Source organism: Macaca thibetana, chromosome 12 (genome assembly GCF_024542745.1).
Source record: "Macaca thibetana thibetana isolate TM-01 chromosome 12, ASM2454274v1, whole genome shotgun sequence".
NCBI classification, from domain to species: domain Eukaryota; kingdom Metazoa; phylum Chordata; class Mammalia; order Primates; family Cercopithecidae; genus Macaca; species Macaca thibetana.
In genome coordinates this window covers 9013081-9029741 of record NC_065589.1, presented here as the reverse complement: position 1 = coordinate 9029741, position 16661 = coordinate 9013081, and the positions used below count along the sequence as shown (strand labels likewise).

Sequence of the window (16661 nt, the reverse complement as noted above, 5' to 3'; positions counted from 1 at the left end):
TTTCTTCCTTCAGTGTTTGGCAGAATTTGTCAGTGAAGTCATCTGAACTGTACCTTTTTGTTTGTGGGAACATTTGAATTCAAAATTCAATTTGAATTTAAAAGGTACAGATTATGTCATTTGTGTTATTTATTTTTGTGTAAAGTCTGACAGCTTGTGTCTTCTAAGAAATTTGTCCATTTCATCTAAATTGTAGATTTTATTGGCATGAATTTGTTCATATTCTCTTATCATTTTAATACCTGTAGAATCTATGGTGATACTACCTCTCCCATTCCGGGTATTGGTAATTTATATCTTCTGTCTTTTTTTTTCCAATCAGCCTGGCTAGAAATTTGTCAGGTTAATTGATCTGCCCAAAAAGTCATCTTTGGTGTCATTGGTTTTCTCCATTGTTTTTCTATTTTCTATTTCATTAATTTCTACACTGAAGTAAACCTCCAGGGAAGGTAGATCACTCACTGTCATGTTTGTTTTTCAAGGACAGTCATCTGCCAGTGCCCCAGTCACCAAGGGACAGGTGACTAAGCAATGTCTAGTACCCATTGACGCATCCTGGAGGGAGCCATCTTGTGCTCCTACAAGGATTATGCCCTGAGGTTGGCTGCTGATTCCCTCACTAAATGTTCCTCAGGGTGTTGCCTGACACGCTGGGCTAATTCATGGAAATCTGCATGATGTAATTCAGCCCAATGCAACAAGAATTCCGTCAACTTCCTCTGTGCCAGGTATAGCATGGGTGCTGTGGAAGGAGGATGAAAATAGGAAGAAGACATAACCTCTGTCTTCAGGGGGTTTTCAGGATACTGTGGGTGACCAATACATATTCCTGAAAGAAGGCACCAGACCGATGGGATAAGCCCACAGCAGAGGCCTACAGCTCTGTTCAGAACGAGGAAGCAGAGCGGGCTGAGAGAGGCAGCTCAGCAGAGTGCTTAGGAAAGGATAGGGCCACGACTCCCCACTGCAGGTAACATATCTGAGGAAAGCCATTTACAATAGGTGACGGTCACATTCCATCAAATCTCTGGAAGGGTTCATGGAGGTGGGGTTGTCAATCTTATTTCAGCTTTTCAAAGGCCTCTCAGGGTTTGGAAATGGAAGCAACAATGCCTGTGCATTGCAGAGGCGCAGGTGAGCCCCCATTTCCTGCCAGTTAGGAAGTTAGTGCTGAGGGCCTTACTGTCTTTCCTTGGCACATGAGATACCAGTTCCTTTCTGGGCATAGAGCTTTTTGTTGTCTGAGGATAACATCCAAATTTTGCTTTGAAACACATTTCAAAAATATGAGCTTTATTCAAATTTACTTTCCTTTTTATCTTTCTGAATTGTTAAGGTCCAAAAGCATTGCTGAATAATTCTGTGTCTAAACACCCATTGCAACACAGGGCATGATCTATCCCCAAGGCAAAGAACATAAGGTACGCTTGTCTGGAAAACGTACACGTAGGTATCTCAGCAAATGCTACTCATGTGTTATTATGAGTAATTCATTGGCAGTGATTGTGACTTTTTTTTTTTTTTTTTTTTTTTTTTAATGAACAAATAACTACATGCCCTCTACTGGGGTCAGGTTTTGTGCCTTTACTTCTCCCACCTACTGTATCATAGCAGCTTAGAATCCCAGCTGCTCACTCTGAGCTGAAGTTCTCTGATGGCTTTTGCAGGGTGGAATAGCCTCCTTCCCCTATCTGTGTGTCTACTGCTGACCTGTGGCTTTGCCAAGGCAGGCAAGCTGCGGGTAGTGCCCATGGATGGGAGCCACTGGTTCACCATGCTGTCAGTGGTGGAGAAACTCATTCTCAGGGGGCATGAGGTGGTCGTAGTCATGCCAGAGGTGAGTTGGCAACTGGAAAGATCACTGAATTGCACAGTGAAGACTTATTCAACCTCATACACTCTGGAGGATCTGGACCGGGAGTTCATGGCTTTTGCCAATGCTCAATGGGAAGCAGAAGTACGAAGCTTATTTTCTCTATTAATGAGTTCATCTAAATGTTTGGAATTTAGTTTTTCACATTGCAGGAGTTTGTTTAATGACCAAAAATTAGTAGAATACTTAAAGGAGAGTTCTTTTGATGCAGTGTTTCTGGATCCTTTCGATCTGTGTGGCTTAATTGTTGCCAAATATTTCTCCCTCCCCTCTGTGGTCTTCACCAGAGGAATATTTTGTCATTATGTTGAAGAAGGTACACAGTGCCCTGCTTCTCTTTCCTACAGCCCTAGATATGTCTCAGGGTTTTCATATGCCATGACTTTTAAGGAGAGAGTATGGAACCACATCTTCTACTTAGGGGAATATTTATTTTGCCCGCATTTTTTCAAAAATGCCTTAAAAATAGCCTCTGAAATTCTCCAAACACCTGTCACAGCATATGATCTCTACAGCCACACATCAATTTGGTTGTTGCGAACGGACTTTGTTTCGGACCCTCCCAAACCCGTGATGCCCAACATGGTCTTCATTGGTGGTATCAACTGCCATCAAGGAAAGCCAGTGCCTAAGGTAAGTCATTGCTCCTTTAGCACATTAAAAGTATTCTGGCTTCGAATATTTAAAAAGATTCCTTACTGAACTGGGATTTGACATCTGTGTTTGTTGCATCTAAAATTTCTTTTCTGTGTAAAAAGTTATTTTGTGCCATCCACATGCTTGTTGGTTAGCAACTTTTATGTAATGGCTTTGTTAATATGTATCTGTGTACAACTGGTTAATTGTTCATAATTTCCACTACATTTTTAAAATTTTAATTTTATTTTTAGAAACATGGTTTTGCTATGGTGCCCTGGCTAAACTCAAACTCCTGGGCTCAAGTGATCCCCCTATGTAAGCCTTCCAAGCAATTATGACTTTTTTAGTATTTTTGGAAAAATACTTAAAAACCCAATAAGAAATGAAACTTTCATTTTAGCTAATCCTGTAGTCCCTGCTGCAGTAAAATGCTCTTTGCGATTGTGTATGCATGTCTTTCCATTTATTGAAATTACTTTATATATAAACATGTATGTAAATGTTTACACTTATTTTATTAAAATCAAATCTACTATCAGGCTGGACATGTTGTTCTTTACCATGAATTTTTACTTGCCAGTAAATCGCAACTTTACAGATTTGACATGTTCTTTTAATAATTGCATAAAAGTCTTTACTTTGGATGCAACATAGTTGCAAGCTTTCCCAGGTGTTTTTCTGCTAAAGATTTGGCTAACTTCTTTAAAACAACAATAATAAGCTGATGATATCTTTCTTTGACCCTGAAGAAAGTATAAAGCAGAATGCGTTTAGCCACCCAAAACAGTGTTACCATAACGTTTGGTCTCGTCCTGTCTGCTTTTTATTTGACTGGATCACTTTCATCTCCTGGTGGCCATTTCTTTGATTGTGCTGTCTTCAGGGTCTTACTGGTAAAGCTGTGTTTCATCTCCGCTTATAATTCTTTGAAGAGATGCTTCAAGGTCTTGATCCCACTTGTTTATAATTTCCTGTGAAGGGTCTGTTCTTGTCTGTAGCTGATCTGGCTGCAACGGTTTTGGCACCCATCAAGTGGAAAATTTGTTCAACTGAAATTTTTGTCAGAATTGTGTAAACTGTCCTGATTGAAATTTCTATTGTGTTGGCTATTGTTTCTGCTGTTAATTGTCAGTCCTTTTCAGTTAGAGCATGAGCAAGATTAATTATTTCCTTGCAAATTAATGTGTGGATGGTCTGCTGGTGTGGGCTTCATCTTCACCATCATCTTGTCCCTTCTCAAAAGGAATTACTCACTTGTAAACTGCTAATTTTTTGGAGCATTTTCCCCATTAACTTTCTGTAAAGCATCCGTGATTTCACCATTTTTCCCTCATGCCTCAGCATAAATTTTAGGCTATTGCTTCAACTGTAGCAGAATTGATGTTGTTCTGATGGGGACTTCTTTCCAACTGATGTCTTATCCTTCTTAGTGCCTCAAACTAGATCCTACTCAGACAGGTTTTAACAACTTAGTGTAAGTTTGTTTTGGTGCAAAGAAATTTGAAATCCATGCATAAGTTTTCATAATATGCATTTTCATTAATTGTGTGATGATCCCTCATCTATTACTTTTATAGGGATGGACCATGCATTTTTGTTTATTGTTCTGGCTTCTTACAGGGTTCAGTATACTTTGTAACACAATTGTGTCTCTCACAGATTGGCAGATATTTGGTAAAGGATTGACTTTGCAGCCAACTCATGGGAAAGTGAAATAATGTAAAAAAACAGGAAGACTACAGTTTTAGGCCTTTCAAGTGAGGCATGGCTTTCAGCTCTTGGCAAGAACAGGTGAGGAGATGCAAGTTGTAGGACTCTAAGAGGCTAGGCTTTTCAAAGTGCTCCTCTCCCCTTCACCCTCCTTCAGTTACAGCACCAAGGACCACCCAGGTGTTGCCTGCAGCCTCACCCTCTACCGTCTGCCACTTCCGGAACCCACACTGAGTTCCTTGTGACTCATAGGGTCATCCAGAGGGCTGTAAAGATACAGAAAGATATATGTAATTTTATATCACCTATCATATAAAGATATATTTATAAAATAGGAAACATATTAACCATTTATCATTTTATATATTTATGGTTTTATGTGTCTAAAATATATTGTTTTATGTATGTATTTAAGGGTAAGTATGTATAAGAGGTTTTAGGGATATGGAAAATTACATATTTATATATATCTTTACAAATTTAAGAATAAAGGAAGGAAAATTCCAAAGAGGAATTCAGATATCCAAGAGTGCCCTTTGACAAAGAGCCTTGGATACAACATACCTACAAAAGTGAATTGTCATTGAAAGACCTGTGGACACTGGATTTCTCTTTCCTTATTTTAGAAGGGCAGGCTGTGTCTTGGAAAAGCATACAGTTTGTTGTATCTTGCTGGACAACAGGAGTGGTAGTCTGAAGTGTCTGATGAGAAGGAAGCATCACTTGATGGTGGAGTGTGCATCTGTGCCCATGTATGTGCATGTGTGTTTGTGTGTGTGCATGCACATGTGTCTGCATGCAGTGTCTCAGATCCTACATAGGGGTTTTTCCTGAAGGCCTCCAGTAGTGAAAACTCATTGAGTCTATCCAGGGGAATTACATCCAATGCTGTAATTAAATACTTTAATGAAGATGGTAGATCATCATTCAAGAGAGTATCAAGATAGTTTTAATTAAAAAAAAAAGGAATCACTCCCAGGGTTTTTTAGTTTTTGGTGAGTTCCAGCAGAATTGATGATGAGGTCCAGTAGGAAGGAATTCAGGATTACTCTGTACCATGCAGGGTGAGTGTAGCTCTGAAGAACTGGGGGTAGGAAGTGACTTCATAGCAAGCAAAGATCTGGGCTTCCCCCATTGCTCTAAGATCTAGTTCCATTCTGAGATTCAAATTCAGAGTAAGCTGTTAGTGGGCAAGACCAAGGCCTCCCACCAAGATTATTCAATTCAACTTCTTTTTTTTTTTTAATCAAAATTTTCAAACATATGGCAAGGAGAGACTATAGTGTAATGAACACCTATATATCCATCTTTGTGTTATGTAACTTTCAATATTTTATTATACTGATTCATGTATCTGCTCTTTTGTTTCTTTTTTAAAAAAAACCTTCTGGCTATAATGTTTTAATGGAACGCTGTGCATATCATTCTATCCCCAAATACTTCACTAAATATGAAAAGTACAGAAAGTTTGTTACATAGCCACAATATCATCATTCCTCACAGAATCAATAACTCTTTAATATTGTCTCACTCATAATCCATAATGCAATTTCCCCTAATTGTCTCAAAAATGTCTTTTACATGCAGATCAGTAGAATGGAGTTGAGAATCCAGAAACAAACCCATACATCCTTGGCCAATTAGTTTTTACTGTGGTGCCAAGACTGTTGAAATGGGAAAGAACAATCTCTTCAACAGAGGTCGCTGCGACAGCTGCATATCCACATGCAAGATAATGAAGTTGCATCCTTATATGCAAAAACTAACTTGAAATGGATCAAATAACTAAATATAAAAGCTAGAAGTGTAATAGTTTAGAAGATAACATTTGGGCAAGTATTTATGACCTGGGTTTCTGAGATGTGGCACCAAAAGTATCAGAAACACCAACAAAAACAACACAGACATATTTGACATCAAAATAAAAACTTTTGTGCATCAAGGGACACTATCACGAGAGTGAAAAGACAACCCACATGACTTCCCTCACTAAGATGTACAAACAAACATGTACATGCTTGATGTGGAGGCTCCTGGGAGGCGATCACAATCCTCAACGACCTGAAATCCCAAAATCTGGAATGTTAAGATCCTGAAAGATCAAGGTCCCACGAATATAATTCCAGAAAAAATAACTTTAAAAATTATTTAAAAGATATCTGTTTACATTTTAAATGGGAATTTATTTGAAAAACATATGAAAACAGGAAAGAACACTTCATAGGCCACTTTACACCCTAAAATATGTAATAATAATAATACATATTTTTGCAAGCGTAAACCCTCAGGTGTACTAATGACTGTCACATAGCATAGGTATATCAGTTGTGATCAGATGATTCATAGAGTAATAGGTCAAGAAAATGATAAGCGTATATCATTGTGATTGGTAATTTTGTGCCCTCAGCTTTACAGCTTTGATCATCTGACATACCTTGAAAAATGAATAGAGACTTTTCATGAGGTCGGTCAAAAATCTCTATGGGTCACCACCACATATACAGTTACTCAAAGTGCCCAAGTCTTGAGAAATTTTTTTGTTTGTTTGTTTTTTGAGATGGAGTCTCAATTGGAAATGCAACAAACAAAATGTCAAATTACAGTTCAGTAAGCAATCTTTTTCTAATTTCCAAAGCCAGATTATTCTTAATGTGCTAAAGGAGAGATAACTTACGATAGGCAATGGCTTTCCCTGCGGGCCCCCACCAGCTATCACAGTCCCCATCATCTTGCCTTCCCTGGCTCACAGGCTTTATTTTATGCCACTCTTCATCCCTCCTCTGTGCAGCTCCCCTGTTCCTTTTCCCTCCTTCTTCCTTTTCTCTATTTCCTTCCCCACCAATTTCTTTCCCTCTGTCGCTTCCTCAGCGTGATCCCTGTTCCAGAGGTATAGGATGATATGGTTTGGCTGTTTCCCACCCAAATCTTATCTCGACTTCTAGCTCCCATAATTCCCATGTGTTGTAGGAGGGACCCAGTGGGAGATAACTGAATCATGGGGGCAGTTTTCCCCATACTGTTCTCATGGTAATGAATTCATCTCATGAGATCTGATGATTTTATGAGGGGTTTCCCCTTTTGCTTGGCTCTCATTCTCTCTCCTGCCTGCTGCCACGTAGACATGCCTTTCGCCTTCCGCCTTGATTTTTAGGCCTCCCCAGCCATGTGGAACTGTGAGTCCATTAAACCTCTTTAAAAAAAAATAATTTATCCAGGTCGTAACTCTTTATCAGCAGTGTGAAAACAGACTAATACAGTAAATTGATACCAGTAGAGTAGGGTGCTGCTGTAAAGATACCTGAAAATGTGGAAGCAACTTTGGTACTGGATAACAGGCAGAGGTTGGAAGAGTTTGGAGGGCTCAGAAGAAAACAGGAAAATGTGGGAAAGTTGGGAACTTTCTAGATACTTGTTGAATGACTTTGACCAAAATGCTGATAATGATATGGACAATGGGATGAGGAACTTATTGTGACCTGGAGCAAAGGTGACTCTTGTTATGTTTTAGCAAAAAGATTGGCAGCATTTTGCCCCTACCCCAGAGATCAGTGGAACTTTGAACTTGAGGGAGATGACTTAAGGTATCTGGTAGAAGAAATTTCCATTTTTTTTTTTTTTTTAAGACGGAGTCTTGCTCTGTCCCCCAGGCTGGAGTGCAGTGGCATGATCTCAGCTCACTGCAAGCTCCGCCTCCCGGGTTCACGCCATTCTCCTGCCTCAGCCTCCTGAGTAGCTGGGACTACAGGTGCCTGACACCACACCCAGCTAATTTTTTTTTTTTTTTTTTTTTTGTATTTTTAGTAGAGACGGGGTTTCACTGTGTTAGCCAGGGTGGTCTTGATCTCCTGACCTTGTGATCCGCCCGCCTCGGCCTCCCAAAGTGCTGGGATTACAGGCTTGAGCCACCGTGCCTGTTCTTTTTTTTTTTTTTTTAAGATGGAATGTCGCTCTGTCGCCCAGGTTGGAGTACAGTGGTGCAATCTTGGCTCACTGCAACCTCTGCCTCCCAGGTTCAAGCGATTCTCCTGCCTCAGCCTCCTGAATAGCTAGGATTACAGGCATGTGCCACTGTGCCCAACTAACTTTTGTATTTTTAGTAGAGACGGGGTTTCACCATGTTGGTCAAGCTGGTCTCAAACTCCTGATCTCATGATCTGCCTGCCTTGGCCTCCCAAAGTGCTGGGATTACAGGCATGAGTCACTGCGCCTGGCCAGCAGAAGAAATTTCTAAGCAGCAAAGTATTCAAGAGGTGACTTGGGTGCTGTTAAACGCATTCAGTTTTAAAAGGGAAACAGACGTAAAGGTTCAGAAAGTTTGCAGTCAAGCACGCTGCAGAAATTTGCATAATGAGGAGCCAAATGTTAATCCCTAAAACAATGGGGAAAATGTCTCCAGGGCATTTGTCCCATTGTCCCTGGGCTGGGCCCAGGACACCCCTGGTGTGTGCAGCCTAGAGGCTTGGTGCCCTGCGTCCCAGCCACTGGTACATCTCAGTCCCTGGCTTCAGAGGGTGCAAGTCCCTGGCAGCTTCCGTGTGGTGTTGAGCCTGCGGGTGCACAGAGGTTTGGGAAACTCTGCCTAGGTTTGAGAGGATGTATGGAAACACCTGAATGTCCAGGCAGAAGTTTGCTGCAGGGGCAGCTCCCTCATGGAGAACCTCTGCTAGGGCAGTGCAGAAGGGAAATGTGGGGTTGAAGCCCCCACACAGAGTCCCCATTGGGGCAGTGCTTAGTGGAGCTGTGAGAAGAGGGCCGCCATCTTGCAGACCCCAAAATTGGAGATCCAATGACTACTTGCACCTGAAAAAGCCATAGACACTTAACACCAGCCTGTGAAAGCAGCCGGGAGGGAGGCTGTACCCTGCAAAGCCACAGGGGCAGAGCTGCCCAAGACCATGGGAACCCACCTCTTGCATCAACATGACCTGGATGTGAGACATGGAGTCAAAGGAGATCATTTTGGAGCTTTAAGGTTTAATGACTGCCCTATTGGATTTCTGTCTTGCATGGGGCCTGTGGCCACTTTGTTTTGGCCAATTTCTCCCATTTAGAATGGGAGCATTTACCCAATGCCTGTGCCAATCTTGTATCCAGGAAATAACTGACTTGCTTTTGACTTTACAGGCTCATAGGCAAAAGGGACTTGCCTTGTCTCGAATGAGACTTTGAACTGTGGCCTTTTGAGTTAATGCTGAAATGAGTTAAGACTTTAGGGGACTGTTGGGAAGGCATGATTTGTTTTGAAATACGAGGACATGAGATTTGGGAGGGCCAGAGGTGGAATGATGTGATTTGGCTGTGTCCTCACCCAAATCTCATCTTTAATTTGAGCTCCCCAATTCCCATGTGTTGTGGGAGGGACCAGTGGGAGGTAACTGAATCATGGGGATGGTTTTCCCCATACTGTTCTCCTGGTAGTGAATAAGTCTCGCAGGATCTGATGATTTTATAAGGGGTTTCCCCTTTCACTTGGCTCTCATTCTCTCTCACCTGCCACCACGTAAGATACGCCTTTTGCCTTCTGCCAGGATTGTGAGGTCTCCCCAGCCACGTGGAGCTGTGAGTCCATTAAATCTCTTTAAAAAAAATAATTTACCCAGCCTCTAGTATGTCTTTATTAGTAGTGTGAAGATGAACTAATACAGGGGTCATCAAGAAAGGTCAGCTTCTTCATCAAGGTTGGAGGCAGTGAGAACGACCCGAGTTCCAGTCCCTTCTGTGGGACCTCGCTTCTCCTCGCTGTCCCCACTTTACATCCATCTGCCCTGCCTGAAGACCCACCCTGGGGTCCTTAAGCTCTAGCATCAGACACCAAGTCCGTTTGCAGAGATCGTCCAGTCAGCTACCATCACGCGCCTGGCCAATCCCTCACCATGGGTATGCACAGCAGCTCTGCTTCTCTCACTGAACCCTGACTGCTATAGGTTGGAAGTAAGGGCTGTGGCACAGTGGCACCTTGTACACTTTTTGACTTGAAATGCAAGAGGCAGGAGGGACAGCAGCAAGAGGAGAGCCTAGATCATGGCCTATTACAGTTTTTATAGGAAAGACAGGCAGGGCAGGAGGAACAGTTTAGGACTGGCTGGTTTGGATAATTTCAGTGGGCTCTGAGCTATAAGGCTGGGCCCTTTGCTCTCTCTAATAATTGGCTGGCTTGGGGAGGGACTCCATTCTCAGCCAGAAAGGGATTTTAAGATGTGGAAACATCATAATATGCAGAAAATTAAGAAATACATACAATATAGGTAGTATGCTCTTTTTTTTTCCTCATGGATAAATACCTAGCAATAGAATAGCTGTACTCTCTGATAGGTATATGTTTACCTTTTTAAGAAACTGCCAAACAATATTCTCAAGTAGCTGACCCAATGTGCCACCCCACCTCCAGGATATGAAAGGACTAGCTCTTCCTGCTCACAAGCACCTGGTGTTTTAGTCTGTTTGTGTTACTATGAATAAATACCTGAGGCTGGGTAATGTATAAAGAAGAGATGTTTAGCCCTCAGTTCTGCAGGCAGTACAAGAAGCATGGAACCAACATCTGCATAAGACAATAGAGTTAGCCTATCCCTTCCTGGCTTAAACCCTGGTGCCCACTTTCTTCCTTACTAATAAATGTCCTTTGTGGCCTTCTTTTTCTAGATAGGGCACTTTTGCATGAATTAAAAACCAGTTTGGGCAGATATTCTTTCCCCTCGAAGCTTTTCTTCATGAATTCTGGGAACTCATCTGCCGCCTATTGCTTGGCAGAAGTTGCTTCTGTTATCTTCACATTTTTAAAGCCAAACCTCTTTCTAAAACTAGCAAACTATTCTTTGCTGCCATTAAATTCTCCAGCTTTATATCCTTCATCTTTATTTAGCTTTGTGTTATCATATAATGACTCTGTTTTTCTCAGGTAGTAGTAGAGAATATAGGTTTGCCTTTCTTGTAACAATCCTGTGCCCACATAAAAGCTACATTTTTTATAATAAAATTGTGTTTAGATAAGCATGATACAGAATTACTCTTTGACAACTTATCTATGGATATAATGACTCTAGTTTCAGACTTTTTCTTCTGAAATATGTGAGCTTTGGCCAACAGTCTGGTCTCTTTTCCTACCTTAATTTTCTACTTTTGCTCTTGGATTTGTTGATAGGGCACAGAGGACTTCCCATGGGGCTGTAAAGAACTTACTCCTCCGCGTGGACTGTGCACACCATGGTGCTGTCATTACTGTTACCACCAGGAGACTCCTTAAACGCGTAGGATATATGATAGTTTTCACTTGGTTAAAAAAATCTGCCAGTTTCTCAGAAAGACCTTTTTCACTATTAATCTTTAACCCATGGATGGAATCCTAGATCTTTATATCCATTAACTCTTTGAATATCCTTGTTTCTACCTTGGCAGTGGAGTCCACTGATATTGAAAAGCTGCATTTTTAATATGAGATATAAAGGTATTTTGGAAAAAGTGTGAGGTTTGAAGCCTGCTGGCATCACTGCAATGATGGCTTAGTGAATTTTCTTTTCTTTTTTTAACGATGGTCCTTATCTGGTTTCTTTTTTTTTTTTTTTTTCAAATGATGGCCAACCACAGCTGCAGTCCTCAACCTATGGTATATATCAAGCAATTCAACTTTCATTATAATATCATGAATTTCTCTGCTTCATGGGAGCACTTGAGGCATCACTAGTGACACTTTGTATGGGCCCCATGGTATTATTTAGAGTTTCTGATATGCAGCAAACATGACAAACAATGCACGAGAACTGTGAGATCAGTGTTTACTGTGATACCCAATTTACTGGAGGGATGAACTGCACACACGGAGATGATCAGCCTCACCTGGTGTACTGAGTGGATACTTGCAACATTTGAGCTCCCTGCAATAGCAACAGGAGGTGGCTATGAAATTATCACAGTAGTACAGTAGGCACAGTTAACTCTATGCAGTTATGACTTAATGCTGCAACCTTACCGTTGTTACTTTTCTCTTGACTGCAAATGGTGTCATGTATAGTCTGTGTTTGTGTGTATAAGTTTTGATAAATTTTAACTATTTAAAATATATTTGTGTCCATATTATGGTAGTAAATGATAAAATAAACTAATTGCTATATATATTTTATGCATTCCTGACATACTCAACTGTTTCTTAATTTTTTCACTATTGTAGGCTGTGTGGTTTATCTGCAAGTTTTTCAATTTGTTGCAAATCTCCATAACATTTTCTAATATATTTATTGCAACAAATCTGCCTATAAATGGACCAACACTGTTGAAACTCTTGATGTTCATGAATAACCATTTATAGAGATGAAATTAACTTTTACTTGTTGTATCCTGCAACCACACTAAACTTACTCATTTGTTCTTGGAGGTTGTTGCAGAGTTTGTTGGAATTTCCCCGTAGATGATCACATTGTTTGTGAATGAGCTCTTTTTACTTTTTCTTTCAAATCTGGATATTTTAAATTTCTTTTTTTGTTTGACTGCATTGAATAAAACAATGTTGAGTAGAAGTATTAGTTAGCCCCCATCCTTGGCATGTGTCTGATCTGAGGAGTGGAGCATTCAGTCTTTCACCATTAAGGATGATGTTAGCTGTGGATTTTTACAAGATGCCCCTCAATACTTCGGAAACTTTCCCTCTTTTTCCTTCTTTTGCTGACAAATTTTTTTGCCAGATATGGATTTTGGACTTTGTCAAACACTTTTTCTGCACCTATTGAGATCATTATATGGTTATACATTTTTAGTTTATTTATATGGTATGCTGCTTTGATTTATTTTTAAAGATTATTTATCATTAATTGTGGTGAAATACACATAGCATAACACTTATCGTGTTCACCACTTTAGGTGCACAGTTCAATATTGAGTATATTCACATTGCTGTGCAACCAACACCACCATTCATCTGCAGAACTCTCTTCATCTTCCCAAACTGAAGATTGGGACCCGTTAAACAATAATTGCCCATTCCTCTCTCCTCCAAGCCCTTGGTGTAACCGCCCAAGGGTTCTCCTTGCCTGCTGCCTAGACAGAGCTGATTTATCAAGACAGGGGAATTGCAATAGAGAAAGAGCAATTCACACAGAACTGGCTGTGCGGTAGACTGGAGTTTTATTATTACTCAAATCGGTCTCCCTGAGCAATTCAGGGAGCAGAGTTTTTAAGGACTACTTGGTGGGTTGGGAGAAGCCAGGAGTGCTGATCAGTCAGAAATGAAATCATAGGGAGTCGAAGACATCTTCTTGCACTGAGTCAGTTCCTGGATGGTGGCCACAAGATCAGATGAGCCAGTTTATCTATATGGGTGCTGCCAGCTGATCCATCAAGTGCTAGGTCTGCAAAATATCTCAAGCATTGATCTTAGGAGCAGTTTAGGGAGGGTCAGAATCTTGTAACCTCCATCTACATGAATCCTAAACCATAATATCTTTTTTTTTTGAGACGGAGTCTTGCTCTGTCGCCCAGACTGGAGTGCAGTGGCATGATCTCAGCTCACTGCAAGCTCCTCCTCCCGGGTTCATACCATTCTCCTGCCTCAGCCTCCTGAGTAGCTGGGGCTACAGGCGCCCACCACCACGCCCAGCTAATTTTTTGTATTTTTAGTAAAGATGGGGTTTCACCATGTCTACTAGCCAGGATGGCCTCGATCTCCTGACCTCATGATCCGCCCGCCTCGGCCTCCCAAAGTGCTGGGATTACAGGTGTGAGCCACCGTGCCCAGCCCTAAACCATAATTTCTAATCTTGTGGTTGATGTTAGTCCTACAAATTCAATCTAGTCCCCAGGCAAGAAGGAGGTCTGCTTTGGGAAAGGGCTGTTACTGTCTTTGCTTTAGGAAACTATAAACTAAGTTTCTCCCAAAGGTAGTTCAGCCTATGCCTAGGAATAACAAGCACAACTTGGAGGTTAGAAGTGAGATGGAGTCACTTAAGTTAGATCTCTTTCACTGTCTCAGTCATAATTTTGCAACTGTGGTTTCATTGGCAACCACCATTCCTCTTTTTGAGTCTCTCAATTTGTCTATTTTGGATACCTCATAGAAGTAGAATGATATGGCAGTTGTCATTTTGTGACTGGCTTACTTTACTTAGCACAAAGTTCTCAAGGTTTATTCATGGTGTAGCACGTGTCAGAATTTCCTCCCTCTTTAAGGCTGAATTTTACTCCTTTGTTACTACATTTTGTTTATGCATTCATCTGCAGATGGGCAGTTGGGTTGAGTTCGCCTCTTGGCTGTTGTGAATTATGCAGCTATGAACATGGTGGTACAACCTTGATTAATTTTCTAAAGTGAAAACCAGCCTTACATCCTAGGGATAAACCCTATATACTTGTAGTCTATGATCTTTTTATTTATCTTATTACATACTTAAAATATTATTGAATTTGATTTGCTAAAATATTGTTTAAATTTTTTTTTTTCTAAGTTCATGAGGTTCTGTAGTTTTTCTATCTTATCATGTCTTTATCTAGTTTTGATATTTTGGTAATCCTAGTCTTTTAAAATGAATTAGGAAATTCCATAGGCTTTTGGTTTCTGGACTAGACTGTGAATATTTGGTATTATTTCTTCCTTTATTGTTTGGTAGAATACATTAGGAAAGTCATCTGAACTTCACTTTTTTGGTGGGAAAGTTTAAATTTCAAATTCAAATTCAATTTAAAAGATATTGGTTACTTCTATTTGGGTTATTTATTTCTTCTAGTGAGAAGATTGGGAGCTTGTGCCTTTAAAGAAATATGTTTATTTCATCTAAGTTGTAGACTTTATTGGCATAAATTTGTTCATGATATTCTGTTATCATTTTAATATTTGTAGAATATGTGGTGATACTACCGCTCTCATTACTGATATTGGTAATTTATTTCTTCTGTCTTTTTCTCTGATCAGTGTGCTAGATAGAGCTTTATCAAGACAATTGATCTTCTCAGAAAGCCAGCTTTGGTTTCTTTAATTTTGTCTATTGATTTTCTATTTTCTGTTTCATTGCTTTCTGCTCTGAAGTAAGCCTTCAGGGAAGATAAATTACTCACTGTCATTTTTATTTTTCAAGGGCAGTCATCTGCAAGTGCCTCAGTTGCCAAGTTAAAAGGTGACTGAGCAAATGTCTAGTACCAATTAGGGTGTCCTGGAAGGAGACATTTTGTTCTCTGACAAGAACTATGCCCTGAGGTTTGCTGCAGAATCCCTCACTAAATGTTCCTCACAGGGTAACCTGACAAGCACCGCTGAGCTCACCTGTGAAGGTGTTGAGAAAACCTGCAAGATGTTATTCGGCCCAATGCAACAAGTATTCCCGTGGACTTCCTCTGTGCGAGGCATAGTATGGGTGCTGTGGAAGGAGGATGAAAACACAAGACATAACCTCAACATCAGGTACTACTTAGGAGACTGGGGCAGACCAATACATATATTCCTGAGGGAGGCACCAGGCCAGTGGAATAAGCCCACAGCAGCCTACAGCTCTGTTCAGAACATGAAAGCAGAACAGGTGGAGAGAGGCAACTCAGCAGAGTACTCGGGCAAGCATAGGGCCGGTGACTCCCCACTGCAGGCAACATTATCTGAGGAAAGCCATTTACAATAGGTGACAATCACATTCCATAAAAATCCCTGGAAGGGTCCATGGAGGTAGGGTTGTCAATCTCATTTTAGCATTTCAGAAGCCAGGAATGGAGGATTAAAAGCAGCCATGTCTACGCATTGCAGAGATGCAGATGAGTCACAATTTCTTGTCAGGTAGGAGGCCAATGCTAAGGACCTTGCTGTCTTTCCTTGGGCCATGAAATGACAATTCCTTTCTAGGCAGAGGGCATTTGGTTGTCTCAAGCTAAAATCCACATTTTGCTTTGCATCTGGGCAATTTACAAAAGAAAGAGGATTATTGGATTTACAGTTCCACATGGCTGGGGAGGCCTCACAATCATGGAAGAAGGGAAGAAGGAGCAAGTCACATCTTACATGGATGGTAGCACCCAAAGAGAGCTGTGTAGGGAAACTCCCCTTATAATACCATCAGACCTCATGAGATTTATTTGCTATCAGGAGAACAGCATGGGAAAGACCTGACCCCATGATTCAATTACCTCCACCAGGTCCCTTTCACAACATGCGGGAATTCAAGATGAGATTTGGGTGGAGACACAGCCAAACCATATCAGGGGCAAATTCCAAAAACATTAGCTTTATTCAAATTTACTTTCCTTTTTACCTTTCTGAGTCATCAAAGTCTAAAAGCACTGCTTAATAATTTTGTTTCTAAACTCACATTGCAGCACAGGGCATGATCTGCCCTCAAGACAAAGACCATCAACTACTCTTTCCTGGAAAACGTACAAGTTGGTATCTCAGCAAATGCTACTCATGTGTTCTCATCCTTATGAGTAAATCATTGGCAGTAAGTGTGATTTTTTTTTTTTTTTTTTTTTTTTGGGT

The 16661-nt window shown here is 40.7% G+C and overlaps 1 protein-coding gene across 1 annotated transcript; it reads left to right on the top strand.

Moving 5' to 3' along the window:
- Positions 1-344: 344 nt before the first annotated feature.
- LOC126932167 (UDP-glucuronosyltransferase 1A7-like) lies at positions 345-16599 on the top strand. The gene is made up of 2 exons (XM_050750755.1): positions 345-2506; positions 16502-16599. Exons 1-2 carry the CDS (start codon positions 1655-1657, stop codon positions 16511-16513), a joined length of 864 nt encoding a protein of 287 aa, XP_050606712.1. The 5' UTR covers positions 345-1654; the 3' UTR covers positions 16514-16599.
- Positions 16600-16661: the final 62 nt, after the last annotated feature.